At 44.7% G+C, this 17,496-nt stretch overlaps 1 protein-coding gene across 1 annotated transcript in view; it reads right to left on the bottom strand.

The window, feature by feature from the left end:
• Positions 1 to 17,496, bottom strand: part of SLC52A2 (solute carrier family 52 member 2) — a 140,893-nt gene that overhangs the window by 48,385 nt on the left and 75,012 nt on the right. Inside the window, exon 3 of the mRNA XM_053715505.1 lies at positions 9,760 to 9,883. Coding sequence (XP_053571480.1) covers positions 9,760 to 9,883 — 124 coding nt within the window. The remainder of the gene's footprint in view (positions 1 to 9,759; positions 9,884 to 17,496) is intronic.

The following is a 17,496-nucleotide window of genomic DNA, read 5'->3' as shown; positions in this document are numbered from 1 at the left end:
CTCTCTCTCTCTCTGTGCTATACAGGGGTACATAATGTGTTCTCTCTCTCTCTCTCTCACTCACACACACTCTCTCTCTCTCTGTGCTATACAGGGGTACATAATGTGTTCTCTCTCTCTGTGTGTGCTATACAGGGGTACATAATGTGTTCTCTCTCTCTCTCTGTGCTATACAGGGGTACATAATGTGTTCTCTCTCTCTCTCTGTGTGCTATACAGGGGTACATAATGTGTTCTCTCTCTCTGTGTGCTATACAGGGGTACATAATGTGTTCTCTCTCTGTGTGCTATACAGGGGTACATAATGTGTTCTCTCTCTCTCTCTGTGTGCTATACAGGGGTACATAATGTGTTCTCTCTCTCTCTGTGCTATACAGGGGGTACATAGTGTGTTCTCTCTCTCTCTGTGCTATACAGGGGTACATAATGTGTCCTCTCTCTCTCTGTGCTATACAGGGGTACATAATGCTCTCTCTCTCTCTGTGCTATACAGGGGGTACATAATGTGTTCTCTCTCTCTCTCTCTCTCTGTGCTATACAGGGGTACATAATGTGTTCTCTCTCTCTGTGCTATACAGGGGTACATAATGTGTTCTCTCTCTCTCTGTGCTATACAGGGGTACAGAATGTGTTCTCTCTCTCTCTCTCTGTGCTATACAGGGGTACATAATGTGTTCTCTCTCTCTCTCTGTGCTATACAGGGGTACATAATGTGTTCTCTCTCTCTCTCTCTCACACTCACTCTCACTCACTCACTCTCTCACTCACTCTCTCACACTCTCTCTCTCTCTCTGTGCTATACAGGGGATACATAATGTGTTCTCTCTCTCTCTCTCTCTCTGTGCTATACAGGGGGTACATAATGTGTTCTCTCTCTCTCTCTCTCTGCTATACAGAGGTACATAATGTGTTCTCTCTCTCTCTGTGCTATACAGGGGTACATAATGTGTTCTCTCTCTCTCTCTCTCTCTCTCTCTCTCTCTCACACTCACTCTCACTCACTCTCTCACTGTCTCACTCACTCTCTCACTCACTCTCATACTCACTCTCTCTCTCACTATCTCTCTCTGTGCTATACAGGGGGTACATAATGTGTTCTCTCTCTCTCTGTGTGCTATACAGTAGGTACATAATGTGTTCTCTCTGTGCTATACAGAGGTACATAATGTGTTCTCTCTCTCTCTCTCTCTCTCTCTCTCTCTGTGCTATACAGAGGTACATAATGTGTTCTCTCTCTCTCTCTGTGCTATACAGGGGGTACATAATGTGTTCTCTCTCTCTCTCTCTGTGCTATACAGGGGTACATAATGTGTTCTCTCTCTCTCTCTCTGTGCTATACAGGGGTACATAATGTGTTCTCTCTCTCTCTATCTCTGTGCTTTACAGGGGAACATAATGTGTTCTCTCTCTGTCTCTGTGTGCTATACAGCGGGTACATAATGTGTTCTCTCTCTCTCTCTGTGTGCTATACAGGGGTACATAATGTGTTCTCTCTCTGTCTCTGTGTGCTATACAGGGGTACATAATGTGTTCTCTCTCTCTCTCTCTCTCTCTGTGCTATACAGGGGTACATAATGTGCTCTCTCTCTCTCTCTGTGTGCTATACAGGGGTACATAATGTGTTCTCTCTCTCTCCCTATGTGCCATACAGGTGGGTACATAATTTGTTCTCTCTCTCTCTCTGTGTGCTATACAGGGGTACATAATGTGTTCTCTCTCTGTCTCTGTGTGCTATACAGGGGTACATAATGTGTTCTCTCTCTCTCTCTCTGTGCTATACAGGGGTACATAATGTGCTCTCTCTCTCTGTGTGCTATACAGGGGTACATAATGTGTTCTCTCTCTCTCCCTATGTGCCATACAGGTGGGTACATAATTTGTTCTCTCTCTCTCTCTGTGCTATACAGGGGTACATAATGTGTTCTGTCTCTCTGTGCTATACAGGGGGTACATAATGTGTTCTCTCTCTCTCTCTCTGTGCTATACAGGGGTACATAATGTGTTCTCTCTCTCTCTCTCTGTGCTATACAGGGGTACATAATGTGTTCTCTCTCTCTCTCTGTGTGTGCTATACAGGGGTACATAATGTGTTCTCTCTCTCTCTCTCTGTGCTATACAGGGGTACATAATGTGTTCTCTCTCTCTGTGCTATACAAGGGGTACATAATGTGTTCTCTCTCTCTGTGTGTGCTATACAGGGGTACATAATGTGTTCTCTCTCTCTGTGCTATACAGGGGTACAGAATGTGTTCTCTCTCTCTGTGCTATACAGAGGTACATAATATGTTCTCTCTCTCTCTCTCTGTGCTATACAGGGGGTACATAATGTGTTCTCTCTCTCTCTCTCTGTGCTATACAGGGGTACATAATGTGTTCTCTCTCTCTGTGCTATACAGGGGTACATAATGTGTTCTCTCTCTCTCTCTGTGTGCTATACAGGGGTACATAATGTGTTCTCTCTCTGTCTCTGTGTGCTATACAGGGGTACATAATGTGTTCTCTCTCTCTCTCTCTGTGCTATACAGGGGTACATAATGTGCTCTCTCTCTCTCTCTGTGTGCTATACAGGGGTACATAATGTGTTCTCTCTCTCTCCCTATGTGCCATACAGGTGGGTACATAATTTGTTCTCTCTCTCTCTCTGTGCTATACAGGGGTACATAATGTGTTCTGTCTCTCTGTGCTATACAGGGGGTACATAATGTGTTCTCTCTCTCTCTCTCTGTGCTATACAGGGGTACATAATGTGTTCTCTCTCTCTCTCTCTCTGTGCTATACAGGGGTACATAATGTGTTCTCTCTCTCTCTCTGTGTGCTATACAGGGGTACATAATGTGTTCTCTCTCTCTCTCTCTGTGCTATACAGGGGTACATAATGTGTTCTCTCTCTCTGTGCTATACAAGGGGTACATAATGTGTTCTCTCTCTCTCTCTGTGTGTGCTATACAGGGGTACATAATGTGTTCTCTCTCTCTGTGCTATACAGGGGTACAGAATGTGTTCTCTCTCTCTGTGCTATACAGAGGTACATAATATGTTCTCTCTCTCTCTCTCTGTGCTATACAGGGGGTACATAATATGTTCTCTCTCTCTCTCTCTGTGCTATACAGGGGGTACATAATGTGTTCTCTCTCTCTCTCTCTCTGCTATACAGAGGTACATAATGTGTTTGTTTTCTCTCTCTCTGTGCTATACAGGGGAACATAATGTGTTCTCTCTCTCTCTCTCTCTCTCACACTCACTCTCACTCACTCTCTCACTCACTCTCTCACTCTCATACTCTCTCTCTCTCTGTGCTATACAGGGGGTACATAATGTGCTCTCTCTCTCTGTGCTATACAGGGGTACATAATGTGTTCTCTCTCTCTCTCTCTGTGCTATACAGGGGGTACATAATGTGTTCTCTCTCTCTCTGTGTGCTATACAGGGGTACTTAATGTGTTCTCTCTCTCTCTCTGTCTCTCTGTGCTATACAGGGGGTACATAATGTGTTCTCTCTCTCTCTCACACTCACTCTCACTCTCTCACTCTCTCTCTCTGTGCTATACAGGGGATACATAATGTGTTCTCTCTCTCTCTCTGTGCTATACAGGGGGTACATAATGTGTTCTCTCTCTCTCTCTGTGCTATACAGGGGGTGCATAATGTGTTCTCTCTCTGTGTGCTATACAGGGGTACTTAATGTGTTCTCTCTCTCTCTCTGTGCTTTACAGGGGTACATAATGTGTTCTCTCTCTTTGTCTCTCTGTGCTATACAGGTATACATAATGTGTTCTCTCTCTCTCTCTCTCTCTCACACTCACTCTCACTCTCTCTCTGTGCTATACAGGGGATACATAATGTGTTCTCTCTCTCACTCTGTGCTTTACAGGGGTACATAATATGTTCTCTCTCTCTCTCTGTGTGCTATACAGGGGTACATAATGTGTTCTCTCTCTCTCTCTGTGTGCTATACAGGGGTACATAATGTGTTCTCTCTCTCTCTCTGTGCTATACAGGGGTACATAATGTGTTCTCTCTCTCTCTCTGTGTGCTATACAGGGGTACATAATGTGCTCTCTCTCTCTCTCTGTGCTATACAGGGGTACTTAATGTGTTCTCTCTCTCTCTCTGTGCTTTACAGGGGTACATAATGTGTTCTCTCTCTCTGTCTCTCTGTGCTATACAGGGGGTACATAATGTGTTATCTCTCTCTCTCTCTCTCTCTCTGTGCTATACAGGGGTACATAATGTGTTCTCTCTCTCTCTCTGTGCTATACAGGGGGTACATAATGTGTTCTCTCTCTCTCTCTGTGCTATACAGGGGGTACATAATGTGTTCTCTCTCTCTCTCTGTGCTATACAGGGGGTACATAATGTGTTCTCTCTCTCTCTCTCTCTCTCTCTCACACTCACTCTCACTCACTCACTCTCACTCTCTCACTCTCACTCTCTCACTCTCTTTCTCTCTGTGCTATACAGGGGATACATAATGTGTTCTCTCTCTCTCTCTGTGCTATACAGGGGTACATAATGTGTTCTCTCTCTCTCTCTCTCTCTGTGCTATACAGGGGTACATAATGTGTTCTCTCTCTCTCTCTGTGCTATACAAGGGTACTTAATGTGTTCTCTCTCTCTCTCTGTGCTTTACAGGGGTACATAATGTGTTCTGTCTCTCTGTGCTATACAGGGGTACATAATGTGTTCTCTCTCTCTCTCTCTCTCTCTCTCTCTCTCACACACTCACTCTCACTCACTCTCTCTCTCTCTCTGTGCTATACAGGGGATACATAATGTGTTCTCTCTCTCTCTCTCTGTGCTATACAGGGGGAACATAATGTGTTCTCTCTCTCTGTGCTATACAGAGGTACATAATGTGTTCTCTCTCTCTCTCTGTGCTATACAGGGGTACTTAATGTGTTCTCTCTCTCTCTTTGTGCTTTACAGGGGTAAATAATGTGTTCTCTCTCTCTCTCTCTCTCTGTGCTATACAGGGGTACATAATGTGTTCTCTCTCTCTGTGCTATACAGAGGTACATAATGTGTTCTCTCTCTCTCTCTCTCTCTGTGCTATACAGGGGTACATAATGTGTTCTTTCTCTCTCTCTGTGCTATACAGGGGTACATAATGTGTTCTTTCTCTCTCTCTCTCTGTGCTATACAGAGGTACATAATGTGTTCTCTCTCTCTCTCTCTCTGTGCTATACAGGGGGTACATAATGTGTTCTCTCTCTCTGTGCTATACAGAGGTACATAATGTGTTCTCTCTCTCTCTCTCTCTCTGTGCTATACAGGGGTACATAATGTGTTCTCTCTCTCTCTCTCTGTGCTGTACAGGGGTACATAATGTGTTCTCTCTCTCTGTGCTATACAGAGGTACATAATGTGTTCTCTCTCTCTGTGCTATACAGGGGGTACATAATGTGTTCTCTCTCTCTGTGCTATACAGAGGTACATAATGTGTTCTCTCTCTCTCTGTGCTATACAGAGGTACATAATGTGTTCTCTCTCTCTCTCTGTGCTATACAGGGGTACATAATGTGTTCTCTCTCTGTCTCTGTGTGCTATACAGGGGTACATAATGTGTTCTCTCTCTGTCTCTGTGTGCTATACAGGGGTACATAATGTGTTCTCTCTCTCTCTCTGTGTGCTATACAGGGGTACATAATGTGTTCTCTCTCTCTCTGTGTGTGCTATACAGGGGTAAATAATGTGTTCTCTCTCTCTCTGTGTGCTATACAGGGGTACATAATGTGTTCTCTCTCTCTCTCTGTGCTATACAGGGGGTACATAATGTGTTCTCTCTCTCTCTCTGTGCTCTACAGGGGGTACATAGTGTGTTCTCTCTCTCTCTCTCTCTCTCTGTGCTATACAGGGGTACATAATGTGTTCTCTCTCTCTCTGTGCTATACAGGGGGTACATAATGTGTTCTCTCTCTCTCTCTGTGCTATACAGGGGGTACATAATGTGTTCTCTCTCTCTCTCTCTCTCTCTCTGTGCTATACAGTGGTACATAATGTGTTCTCTCTCTCTCTCTCTCTCTGTCTGTGTGCTATACAGGGGTACAGAATGTGTTCTCTCTCTCTCTCTGTGCTATACAGGGGGTACATAATGTGTTCTCTCTCTCTGTGCTATACAGGGGTACATAATGTGTTCTCTCTCTCTCTCTGTGCTATACAGGGGGTACATAATGTGTTCTCTCTCTCTGTGCTATTCAGGGGTACATAATGTGTTCTCTCTCTCTCTCTCTCTCTCTGTGCTATACAGGGGGTACATAATGTGTTCTCTCTCTCTCTGTGCTATACAGGGGTACATAATGTTCTCTCTCTCTCTCTGTGTGCTATACAGGGGGTACATAATGTGTTCTCTCTCTCTCTCTCTCTCTCTCTCTCTCTCTGTGCTATACAGGGGGTACATAATGTGTTCTCTCTCTCTGTGCTATTCAGGGGTACATAATGTGTTCTCTCTCTCTCTCTCTGTGCTATACAGGGGTACATAATGTGTTCTCTCTCTATCTCTCTGTGCTATACAGGGGTACATAATGTGTTCTCTCTCTATCTCTCCCTATGTGCTATACAGGGGTACATAATGTGCTCTCTCTCTCTCTCTCTCTCTGTGCTATACAGGGGTACATAATGTGTTCTCTCTCTATCTCTCTGTGCTATACAGGGGTACATAATGTGTTCTCTCTCTATCTCTCCCTATGTGCTATACAGGGGTACATAATGTGCTCTCTCTCTCTCTCTCTCTGTGCTATACAGGGGTACATAATGTGTTCTCTCTCTCTCTCTCTGTGCTATACAGGGGTACATAATGTGTTCTCTCTCTATCTCTCTGTCCTATACAGGGGTACATAATGTGTTCTCTCTCTATCTCTCCCTATATGCCATACAGGTGGGTACATAATGTGTTCTCCCTATGTGCCATACAGGTGGGTACATAATGTGTTCTCCCTATGTGCCATACAGGTGGGTACATAATGTGTTCTCCCTATGTGCCCTACAGGTGGGTACATAATGTGTTCTCCCTATGTGCCATACAGGTGGGTACATAATGTGTTCTCCCTATGTGCCATTCAGGTGGGTACATAATGTGTTCTCCCTATGTGCCATACAGGTGTGTACATAATGTGTTCTCCCTATGTGCCATACAGGGGTACATAATGTGTTCTCCCTATGTGCCATACAGGGGTACATAATGTGTTCTCCCTATGTGCCCTACAGGTGGGTACATAATGTGTTCTCCCTATGTGCCAGACAGGTGGGTACATAATGTGTTCTCCCAATGTGCCATACAGGTGGGTACATAATGTGTTCTCCCTATGTGCCATACAGGTGGGTACATAATGTGTTCTCCCGATGTGCCATACAGGTGGGTACATAATGTGTTCTCCCTATGTGCCATACAGGTGGGTACATAATGTGTTCTCCCTATGTGCCATACTGGTGGGTACATAATGTGTTCTCCCGATGTGCCATACAGGTGGGTACATAATGTGTTCTCCCTATGTGCCATACAGGTGGGTACATAATGTGTTCTCCCTATGTGCCATACAGGTGGGTACATAATGTGTTCTCTCTCTCTCTGTGCTATACAGGGGTACATAATGTGTTCTCTCTCTGTGCTATACAGGGATACAGAATGTGTTCTCTCTCTCTCTCTGTGCTATACAGGGGATACATAATGTGTTCTCTCTCTCTCTGTGTGCTATACAGGGGGTACATAATGTGTTCTCTCTCTCTCTCTCTCTCTCTCTCTCTCTCTGTGCTATACAGGGGGTACATAATGTGTTCTCTCTCTCTGTGCTATACAGGGGGTACATAATGTGTTCTCCCTATGTGCCATACAGGTGGGTACATAATGTGTTCTCCCTATGTGCCATACAGGTGGGTACATAATGTGTTCTCCCTATGTGCCATACAGGTGGGTACATAATGTGTTCTCCCTATGTGCCATACAGGTGGGTACATAATTTGTTCTCCCTATGTGCCATACAGGTGGGTACATAATGTGTTCTCCCTATGTGCCATACAGGTGGGTACATAATGTGTTCTCCCTATGTGCCATACAGGTGGGTACATAATGTGTTCTCCCTATGTGCCATACAGGTGGGTACATAATGTGTTCTCCCTATGTGCCATACAGGTGGGTATATAATGTGTTCTCCCTATGTGCCATACAGGTGGGTACATAATGTGTTCTCCCGATGTGCCATACAGGTGGGTACATAATGTGTTCTCCCTATGTGCCCTACAAGTGGGTACATAATGTGTTCTCCCTATGTGCCCTACAGGTGGGTACATAATGTGTTCTCCCTATGTGCCATACAGGTGGGTACATAATGTATTCTCCCTATGTGCCATACAGGTGGGTACATAATGTGTTCTCCCTATGTGCCATACAGGTGGGTACATAATGTGTTCTCCCTATGTGCCATACAGGTGGGTACATAATGTGTTCTCCCTATGTGCCATACAGGTGGGTACATAATGTGTTCTCCCTATGTGCCATACAGGTGGGTACATAATGTGTTCTCCCTATGTGCCATACAGGTGGGTACATAATGTGTTCTCCCTATGTGCCATTCAGGGGTACATAATGTGTTCTCCCTATGTGCCATACAGGTGGGTACATAATGTGTTCTCCCTATGTGCCATACAGGTGGGTACATAATGTGTTCTCCCTATGTGCCATACAGGTGGGTACATAATGTGTTCTCCCTATGTGCCATACAGGTGGGTACATAATGTGTTCTCCCTATGTGCCATACAGGTGGGTACATAATGTGTTCTCCCTATGTGCCATACAGGTGGGTACATAATGTGTTCTCCCTATGTGCCATACCGGTGGGTACATAATGTGTTCTCCCTATGTGCCATACAGGTGGGTACATAATGTGTTCTCCCTATGTGCCATGCAGGTGGGTACATAATGTGTTCTCCCTATGTGCCATACAGGTGGGTACATAATGTGTTCTCCCGATGTGCCATACAGGTGGGTACATAATGTGTTCTCCCTATGTGCCATACAGGTGGGTACATAATGTGTTCTCCCTATGTGCCCTACAGGTGGGTACATAATGTGTTCTCCCTATGTGCCATACAGGTGGGTACATAATGTGTTCTCCCTATGTGCCATACAGGTGGGTACATAATGTGTTCTCCCTATGTGCCATACAGGTGGGTACATAATGTGTTCTCCCTATGTGCCATACAGGTGGGTACATAATGTGTTCTCCCTATGTGCCATACAGGTGGGTACATAATGTGTTCTCCCTATGTGCCATACAGGTGGGTACATAATGTGTTCTCCCTATGTGCCATACAGGTGTGTACATAATGTGTTCTCCCTATGTGCCATTCAGGGGTACATAATGTGTTCTCCCTATGTGCCATACAGGTGGGTACATAATGTGTTCTCCCTATGTGCCATACAGGTGGGTACATAATGTGTTCTCCCTATGTGCCATTCAGGGGTACATAATGTGTTCTCCCTATGTGCCATACAGGTGGGTACATAATGTGTTCTCCCTATGTGCCATTCAGGTGGGTACATAATGTGTTCTCCCTATGTGCCATACAGGTGGGTACATAATGTGTTCTCCCTATGTGCCATACCGGTGGGTACATAATGTGTTCTCCCTATGTGCCATTCAGGTGGGTACATAATGTGTTCTCCCTATGTGCCATACAGGTGGGTACATAATGTGTTCTCCCTATGTGCCATACAGGTGGGTACATAATGTGTTCTCCCTATGTGCCATACAGGTGGGTACTTACAATGAGAATGCCTCCTGTGTGAGCGTGCATTAGTGGAGGACAAGGACTCCTTATAGCCATACTCATGATGTAACATCCGATTCCTGTCCCTGATGCTGTTAGTATGCCCATCTTGCACAGGGACCTGTAACACACATTGGTGACCACCATTTATAACGAATAGTCAAGAGCAGGCACTGGGGACATCTAAGAAGATAGTTATTGGCAATTCACAATTTAAAATAGTTGCCAATGTATTTCTATTATGAGATTTGCTTCATTCCCATGATACCTTTTATTGAAGAGATACAGACGGCTAGATTACGAGTTGTGCGTTAGGCTTACAAAGCAGCGTTGGCTGGTCCTAACGCTGCTTTTTAACGCCCGCTGGTATTACGTGTCTTGCAGGTACAGGTGTACCGCTCACTTTTTTGGCCAGACTTGGAAATACCGCAAATCCACTTACGTAAATTGCATATCCTCTTTTTTCAATGGGAATTGCATAGTGCCGGTATTATGAGTCTGACAAAAAGTGAGCGGTAGACCCTCTCCTGTCAAGTCTGGTACCACATTAGCAGGGCCGGCGTTTGGTATAAGGCAACCAAGGGGGCGCAATTTAGAGCAGCCTGATTTTTTATTTTTTTTAGTACAGTCTTTTATCTATTTTGGTTCAGGCGGCTCAGCCAATTTGTGCACGCAGTGCAGCGCATGGCAGTGATGGCACACCCCCCCCCCCCCCACGGTCCTGACTCCTGACCAACCAATACCGCCCGGCACACGGACCCACCCACCCACGTAGGCGCGTGTAAACTCCCGGTTACTCGGGACCAGCAGCGCGGGATTCAGGAACTCTCTGGGAGGTGGAGCCAGCGCGGAGTTTTAGCGGTGAGTCCCGGTGTTAGTTACTATGGGGCCGCTCACATTGTGCCTGACATTCCGTCCCTCCTGTACACACTGAAGGCTGCTCGGGCGAACTTGGACTTCTCTAGATGAGACGCAGGTCCTGGCTGCTAATATGAAGAAGAAACACTGGGGCTGATCACCATACAGGGTAGGTGACAAACAGTAAACTTGTGTGCTCCTGTTACACTGTCTGTGTACATCATGATTACCCTTCCACACTCTCCACAAAAGGTCCTGGAACAGTGCAGATCGTTTTCTATTATTTTCATTATTAAAAATGATTGGAATCCAGTCCAATATTCTTATGTTTTCTGATTTGTGCTCTTTCCCTAAAAATGCTAAAATGTATTTCTCCAAACAAGTTATGTAGCTTAGACCTTAGTCAGTTATTTATTTCCACTTTTTAAGGTTAATATCTAATCTTGCCATGTTAATTGTTGCAGTGTCTCAAGTGAGTTGTCCCGGGTTTACTATGTGTCATTTAAGTGCAGGGCCCCAAATCTTAACTTATGGTGGTGTAGGAAGCAGATATGTCTCCTCCCATTTTAGCGGTCCCATCCAGCCGTCCCTTCCCAGCCCAGAAGTACAAGCTGTCACATGCTCTCACCAAGCAGAATCTTTTTGGTTAACAAACAGTAGCAGACTAAAAATGTGCACGTGCATAAAAAATCAACCATAGACTGATATAAATACAGGTGAGGTCACATTGGTATTGTGTTCAGCACATGCACACACTTGTCCCTGTCATAAGTGTTCCTCTTACTTCAGTGATCAGTGGAGAATCTTATGGCTAAGAGGACATCATGTGATTACATTATAACTAACTTATTATCACTGTATATCTGCATCAGCTGACTGCATTGGTCATTCATACATTAGCATAAAGTGCTGACACTGCAGGAATTGCATTAGTTTGGGTTATTTTTGTACAATTCATATTTCTAAGTAAAGCATTGCATTGTAATTCAAGCTTGAGATGCTTTTATTCTTAATAATTTGTTAATAATAATATAGTAATCCTCGTCTTATTCAATGGAGAATGATGCATAAACCAATTAAATCTCATTCTCAATCCAACAGGATAAAATATTTATATCCCTAGGTGTATTTTATTGGGGCTGATTGTGACATTGTCCTGATTGATATTTTCAGCCTCTAATAAATAAATACAATATTAAACAAAATAAAAAAAGTATCTCTGGAATGAAGGTTTCAGTCAGTGAAGTTTTCTTTGGAGGTTGATTTCTTTACAAAGCAGAGTTTCCATTCCGGCCCCAAAACTAATTTAGCTCGAAATACAGGTGAGAATAACAAAACATAAGTGTGAAGTTCTCAAGTCAGGGAAGTAAAGTTGTTGCACTGCCTACACGATATTATATATACAGTATATATATTTATTTATTTATATATATATATATATATCTTTGTGTGAGAGAGTATTTCTTTTCTGGGAGGGGCCCATCTTATTATCCTATAGGTGCTGCACCATCAGATACTCGCACAAAGTACATTTAGTGAATCAAATAATCTGATTGGGATCTGATTCACTTTATCTTGTTCCACCTTTTTGTTTACAATATTTCAACTGCTTTTATTTGAATAGGGGAAATGTGATCACTTTCATGATGTTCTTTTGTAGTGATCAGCTAAATAGTCTGTGTGTGTGTGTAGTAAGGTGATCAACCCTGGTATGATTTTATTTATATATATATATATGGACTGCTCCTTGTGACAATTAAACTAACAACATTTATCTTCATGTGTCTTGGTTATTTGTAATAAATTACTGCCTATGGTAAAATAACATAATATTGATGTCCCACTAAAACTGCACTGTATTGGGAAATGTGTCAGGACTAGTATTAAAACAGGTCCCTTATGTTAGTGCTGATTTATCTCTGCACCTCCTGAATCCTTGCTTGTCATTTGCGCAATTTCGATGGTATGTAATGGGGGGGGGGGGGGCACCAAAATGTATCCTCGCCTGTGTGGCCAAAAATCCTAGCACCGGCCCTGCACATTAGTTAAGAGTTTTACACTACAACGCCGTAGCATAAAACTCTTAACTAAAGTGCTAAAAAGTACACTCCCATAAACTACCTATTAACCCCTAAACTGAGCCCCCCCCACATCGCAAACACTAAAATAAAATTTTTAACCACTAATCTGCCGAACCGGACATTGTCGCCACTATAATAAATATATTAACCCCTAAATCGATGCACTCCCGCATCGCAAACACTAGTTAAATATTATTAACCCCTAATCTGCCGTCCCTAACATCGCTGACACCTACCTACATTTATTAACCCCTAATCTGCCGCCCCCAACGTCGCCGCCACCATATAAAAGTTATTAACCCCTAAATCTAAGTCTAACCCTAACACCTCCTAACTTAAATATAATTAAAATAAATCTAAATAAAATTACTATAATTTACTAAATTATTCCTATTGAAAACTAAATACTTACCTATAAAATAAACCCTAAGCTAGCTACAATATAACTAATAGTTACATTGTAGCTAGCTTAGGGTTTATTTTTATTTTACAGGCAAGTTTGTATTTATTTTAACTAGGTAGAATAGTTCCTAAATAGTTATTAACTATTTAATAACTACCTAGTTGTATTGTTCTGACTTCCTGCTCCAACCCTTCCCCACTCCCAGCTCTATATACTTGCATTCTCTGCTATTCTGCTCAGTCCCTTCTGGGACTCCCTGCGCTGCTGTATTGTTCTGACTTCCTGCTCCAACCCTTCCCCCCTCCCAGCTCTATATACTTGCAGTCGCTGTGCACCAAAGGTAAGCCCGTCAGCACCTAGACCGCACCCAGCGCCATGAACCATGACCTCCGCACCCGCCACCGCTATAACACCAGCACCCTTCGCTCTCTCAACATCGGTAAATCATCAGCATGCCACCTTGCATCCCCAATGAACACCAAAGGACCATTCACCTGCTGCAACTGCTCTTTCACTGCCCTCCCGACCACAAACCTACCAAATATCCCTCACTCAAATAGCCAGGAGAACCTCAACTGCATCCTCCTCAACACCCGCTCCATCCACAAGCACACCATCGAAATCTGGAACCTGCTCGACTCCACCTCCCCAGACGTCGCCTTCCTCACCGAAACCTGGCTCAACTCCACATCAGCGCCGGACATCGCCAGCGCCATCCCTGATGGCTATAAAATCACCCACAAAGACCGCAGCAACCGACCTGGAGGAGGCATTGCCATCATCCACAAACACTCCATCCAAGTCACAACCACCTCAGATGATCACTCACCAGACTGGGAACATCTACACTTCAAAATCAAGGTTAACCACAACACCACCCTCCGCGGCACCCTCATCTACAGACCTCCAGGACCGCGTCCCACCTTCTGTGACTCCATCACCGACCACCTTGCACCCCACGCCCTCGCTTCAAAGGACTACATCCTACTCGGTGACCTCAACTTCCATCTAGACAACCCCAATGACCACAACACCACCAACCTCCTGGAAAACCTTGGAACCATTGGACTGAAGCAACTTGTAAACGCCCCAACTAACATAGCCGGACACACCCTCGACCCAATCTTCTCCGCAGGCAACCACATCTCAGTCAACCACATAACCGAACTCCACTGGACTGACCATCACTGATAACACTTCTCCTTCAACAAACCCACCACGCACCTCCAGCATCACCACCCGCCCCGCAGAAACTGGAACAACATCACCCAAGAACAACTGCACTCCACCCTGATCAAGTCCCCCCCAGTGACCTCCACTGACGCCAACTCCTCCGCCCACCACCTACATCTCTGGATCACAGACTGCGCAAATACCCTCGCCCCCTCAAGAAACCGTCCAGCCGCCAGCCCACCAACAAGGCCAGCTGGTTCACCCCCACTCTCCAGGACTCCAAATGCCACTGCAGACGATTAGAGAGAATATGGAGATCCAGCAAGTCCCCCTCGGACAAATCCACCTACAAAGAAGCCATCACCACCCACCACCACCTCATCAAAACCACAAAGAAAACTGCTATCCTAGACAGAATCCACGCCAAAACCCACAACAGCAAAGAGCTGTTCACAGTCATCAAGGAATTCTCCAAACCTAACAGTGATACTAATGACATCCCACCCTCCCAGGACCTCTGCGACAACATTGCTACTTACTTCCACCGCAAGATCATCAACATCTATGACAGCCTTGAGCTCCAGAACTCACCACTCACCGCCGACCCACCCACCACCACCTCACCCAAACCCACCACCCGCGCCACCTTCTACGGACTACCTGGAGCCCCCTCACCATGGAGGACACACTCAGAATCATGAAATCTATCCACTCTAGAGCACCCTCAGATACAGGTGCAGTAACATCACATGCAAGGCGTGTGAGCACCTGTCAATAGGTGAAGGTTTCAAATGTAGTGTCACTAATATAAGCTATAGCCACAAAAAAAATGCATGAACTGCAGGAGTAGTTTTTCTATATACCTAGCAGGTTGTGTGACTTGCAACCTACAATATGTAGGCATGACAACAAGGGAGACACGGGTGTGCATCAGAGAACACCTCTTGGATATCAAGGCAGGCACACTGACCACCCTTTTCGTCCAGCATTTCAAATTGGTCCACAATAAGGAAAGTACACACTTCAAATGGACTATAATAGAAACAGTGGATGCTGGACATAGAAGGGGGGACAGAGGGGCAGCACTTGTGAAAAAAGAGGTGTTTTGGATATTCAAATTGGGGACCAGGTATCCCACAGGACTAAATACTAAATTCGGCCTATGACCTCATTAATCACTGGTATTAGGGTGAACACTGTAGTGTATACTTCATTACACTTAACTACTCTATATTTTGTATGTATTAATACTCTATTAAGAATTGAGACATAGAATACATTTTTTGAGTATAGAATTGGTTTCTCAATTTTAGGGATCCATCCCTAATATATACATACAATGATATAAAGTACCTTGCATACCTATCACTTAGACCCCGGCATGTTTATTAGAATAGGGTTATAATAAATCTTTTAAAACTTAAAATAATTCATTATAAATTAATAATATGAATTAAGTTAAACTTTGAAACCTAGTGGCTAATGACCGCCATGGAATTAGGGATTTGTACAGATTGACAAGAAATGGAACTGATCAGTACAATGCAAAAATAGCTGTAATTCTTTGGGAGTCTTTGTGTATTAGGTATTATCATATATTTATCTTTATTCACTCTAATACTGTGGTTAGAACTTTATACAGAATAATGTCTATATACTAAACAGGTATTGATCTGGCAATAAATTTATTAGATTGCATGCATACATATGGTTAATCAGGTAAGAAGGAGTTAAACTGGTTACTGCCCTTTAGCCAATAAATGTTTTTACACCCTTTATAAAGCCCATTAGTTAGGAGGGATTTTGTGAGCTATGATTACGGCTTAACTGCCGAAACACGTAAGCTTGACTACATACTGAAGGGCAGACACTTTGTATACCTGTTTTAACGGATAATAAAGCTGATACATTGACTTTTTAACTGCGACTCCAGAATCCATTTGTTCACCCTCAGACCCATGCCCGCACCACAAGTGGGTTTTACCCTCGCCCACAAACTCTGCCTCACCATAAACTGCTCCATCAAAACTGGCACCTTCCCAGAAGACTGGAAGCATGCAGAGCTGAAACCCCTGCTGAAGAAAGCCACAGCTGACCCCACAGATCCTAAAAACTACCGCCCCATCTCTCTTCTCCCCTTTCCAGCCAAAGTAATCGAGAAGGCCATCAACGCACAACTTGTTGACCACATCGAAACCAACCACATCTTGGACCCCTCCCAATCCGGTTTCAGGAGCAATCAGAGCACCGAGACCGCCCTCCTCGCTTCCACAGACAACATCCGCACCCTGCTCGACCAAGGAGAGACTGCCGCGCTCATTCTTCTAGACCTCTCAGCCGCATTTGACACTGTAGCCCACAGCACCCTCCTGACGTGCCTACACGATGCTGGCATCCGCAATAAAGCCCTGGAATGGATCACCTCCTTCCTCAGTGGCAGAACCCAGAAAGTCAGACTCCCACCCTTCTCCTCCAATCCCACAGCAATCAGCTGCGGCGTACCCCAAGGCTCTTCTCTTAGCCCCACCCTCTTCAACATCTACATGGCCCCCCTCACCGCCATCGTCCGACAACACAACCTCAACATCGTCTCCTACGCCGACGATACCGTTAATCATCTCACTCACCCGAGACCCCGCCACCGCCAAGAAAAATGTCCACAAAGAACTTACAGCAATCGCCACCTGGATGAACAACAACCGTCTCAAACTCAACACCTACAAGACCGAAATCCTCCTCCTCGGGAAACAACAAATCTGCATGGGATGACTCCTGGTGGCCCACAGCCCTCGGACACCCTCCAACTCCAACACACCACACACAAAATCTAGGCATCATCCTCGACTCATCACTTTCCATGGACCGCCAAGTCAACGCCGTCTCTTCGACTTGTTTTCACATACTCCACCTACTGCGAAAAATCTTCAAGTGGATCCCCACCGAAACTAGAAAATCTGTCACCCACGCCCTCACCAGTAGTTGACTGGACTACGGCAATGCACTCTACGCCGGTTCCACCATCAAGCTCCAGAAACGACTCCAACGCATCCAGAACACCTTGGCCAGACTCATCCTTGACATCCCTCGCCAAAACCACATCACCGAACACCTAAGGAACCTACACTGGCTCCCCGTCAACAAGGGAATCACCTTCAAGCTCCTAACCCATGCATTCAAGGCCCTCCAAAACATCGGTCCTGAATACATCAACCACCGTGT

This window comes from Bombina bombina, chromosome 5 (genome assembly GCF_027579735.1).
Source record: "Bombina bombina isolate aBomBom1 chromosome 5, aBomBom1.pri, whole genome shotgun sequence".
In the NCBI taxonomy this organism is placed as follows: domain Eukaryota; kingdom Metazoa; phylum Chordata; class Amphibia; order Anura; family Bombinatoridae; genus Bombina; species Bombina bombina.
The sequence above is the reverse complement of the archived record's forward strand: the minus strand, read 5'-3'. Positions and strand labels throughout refer to the sequence as shown.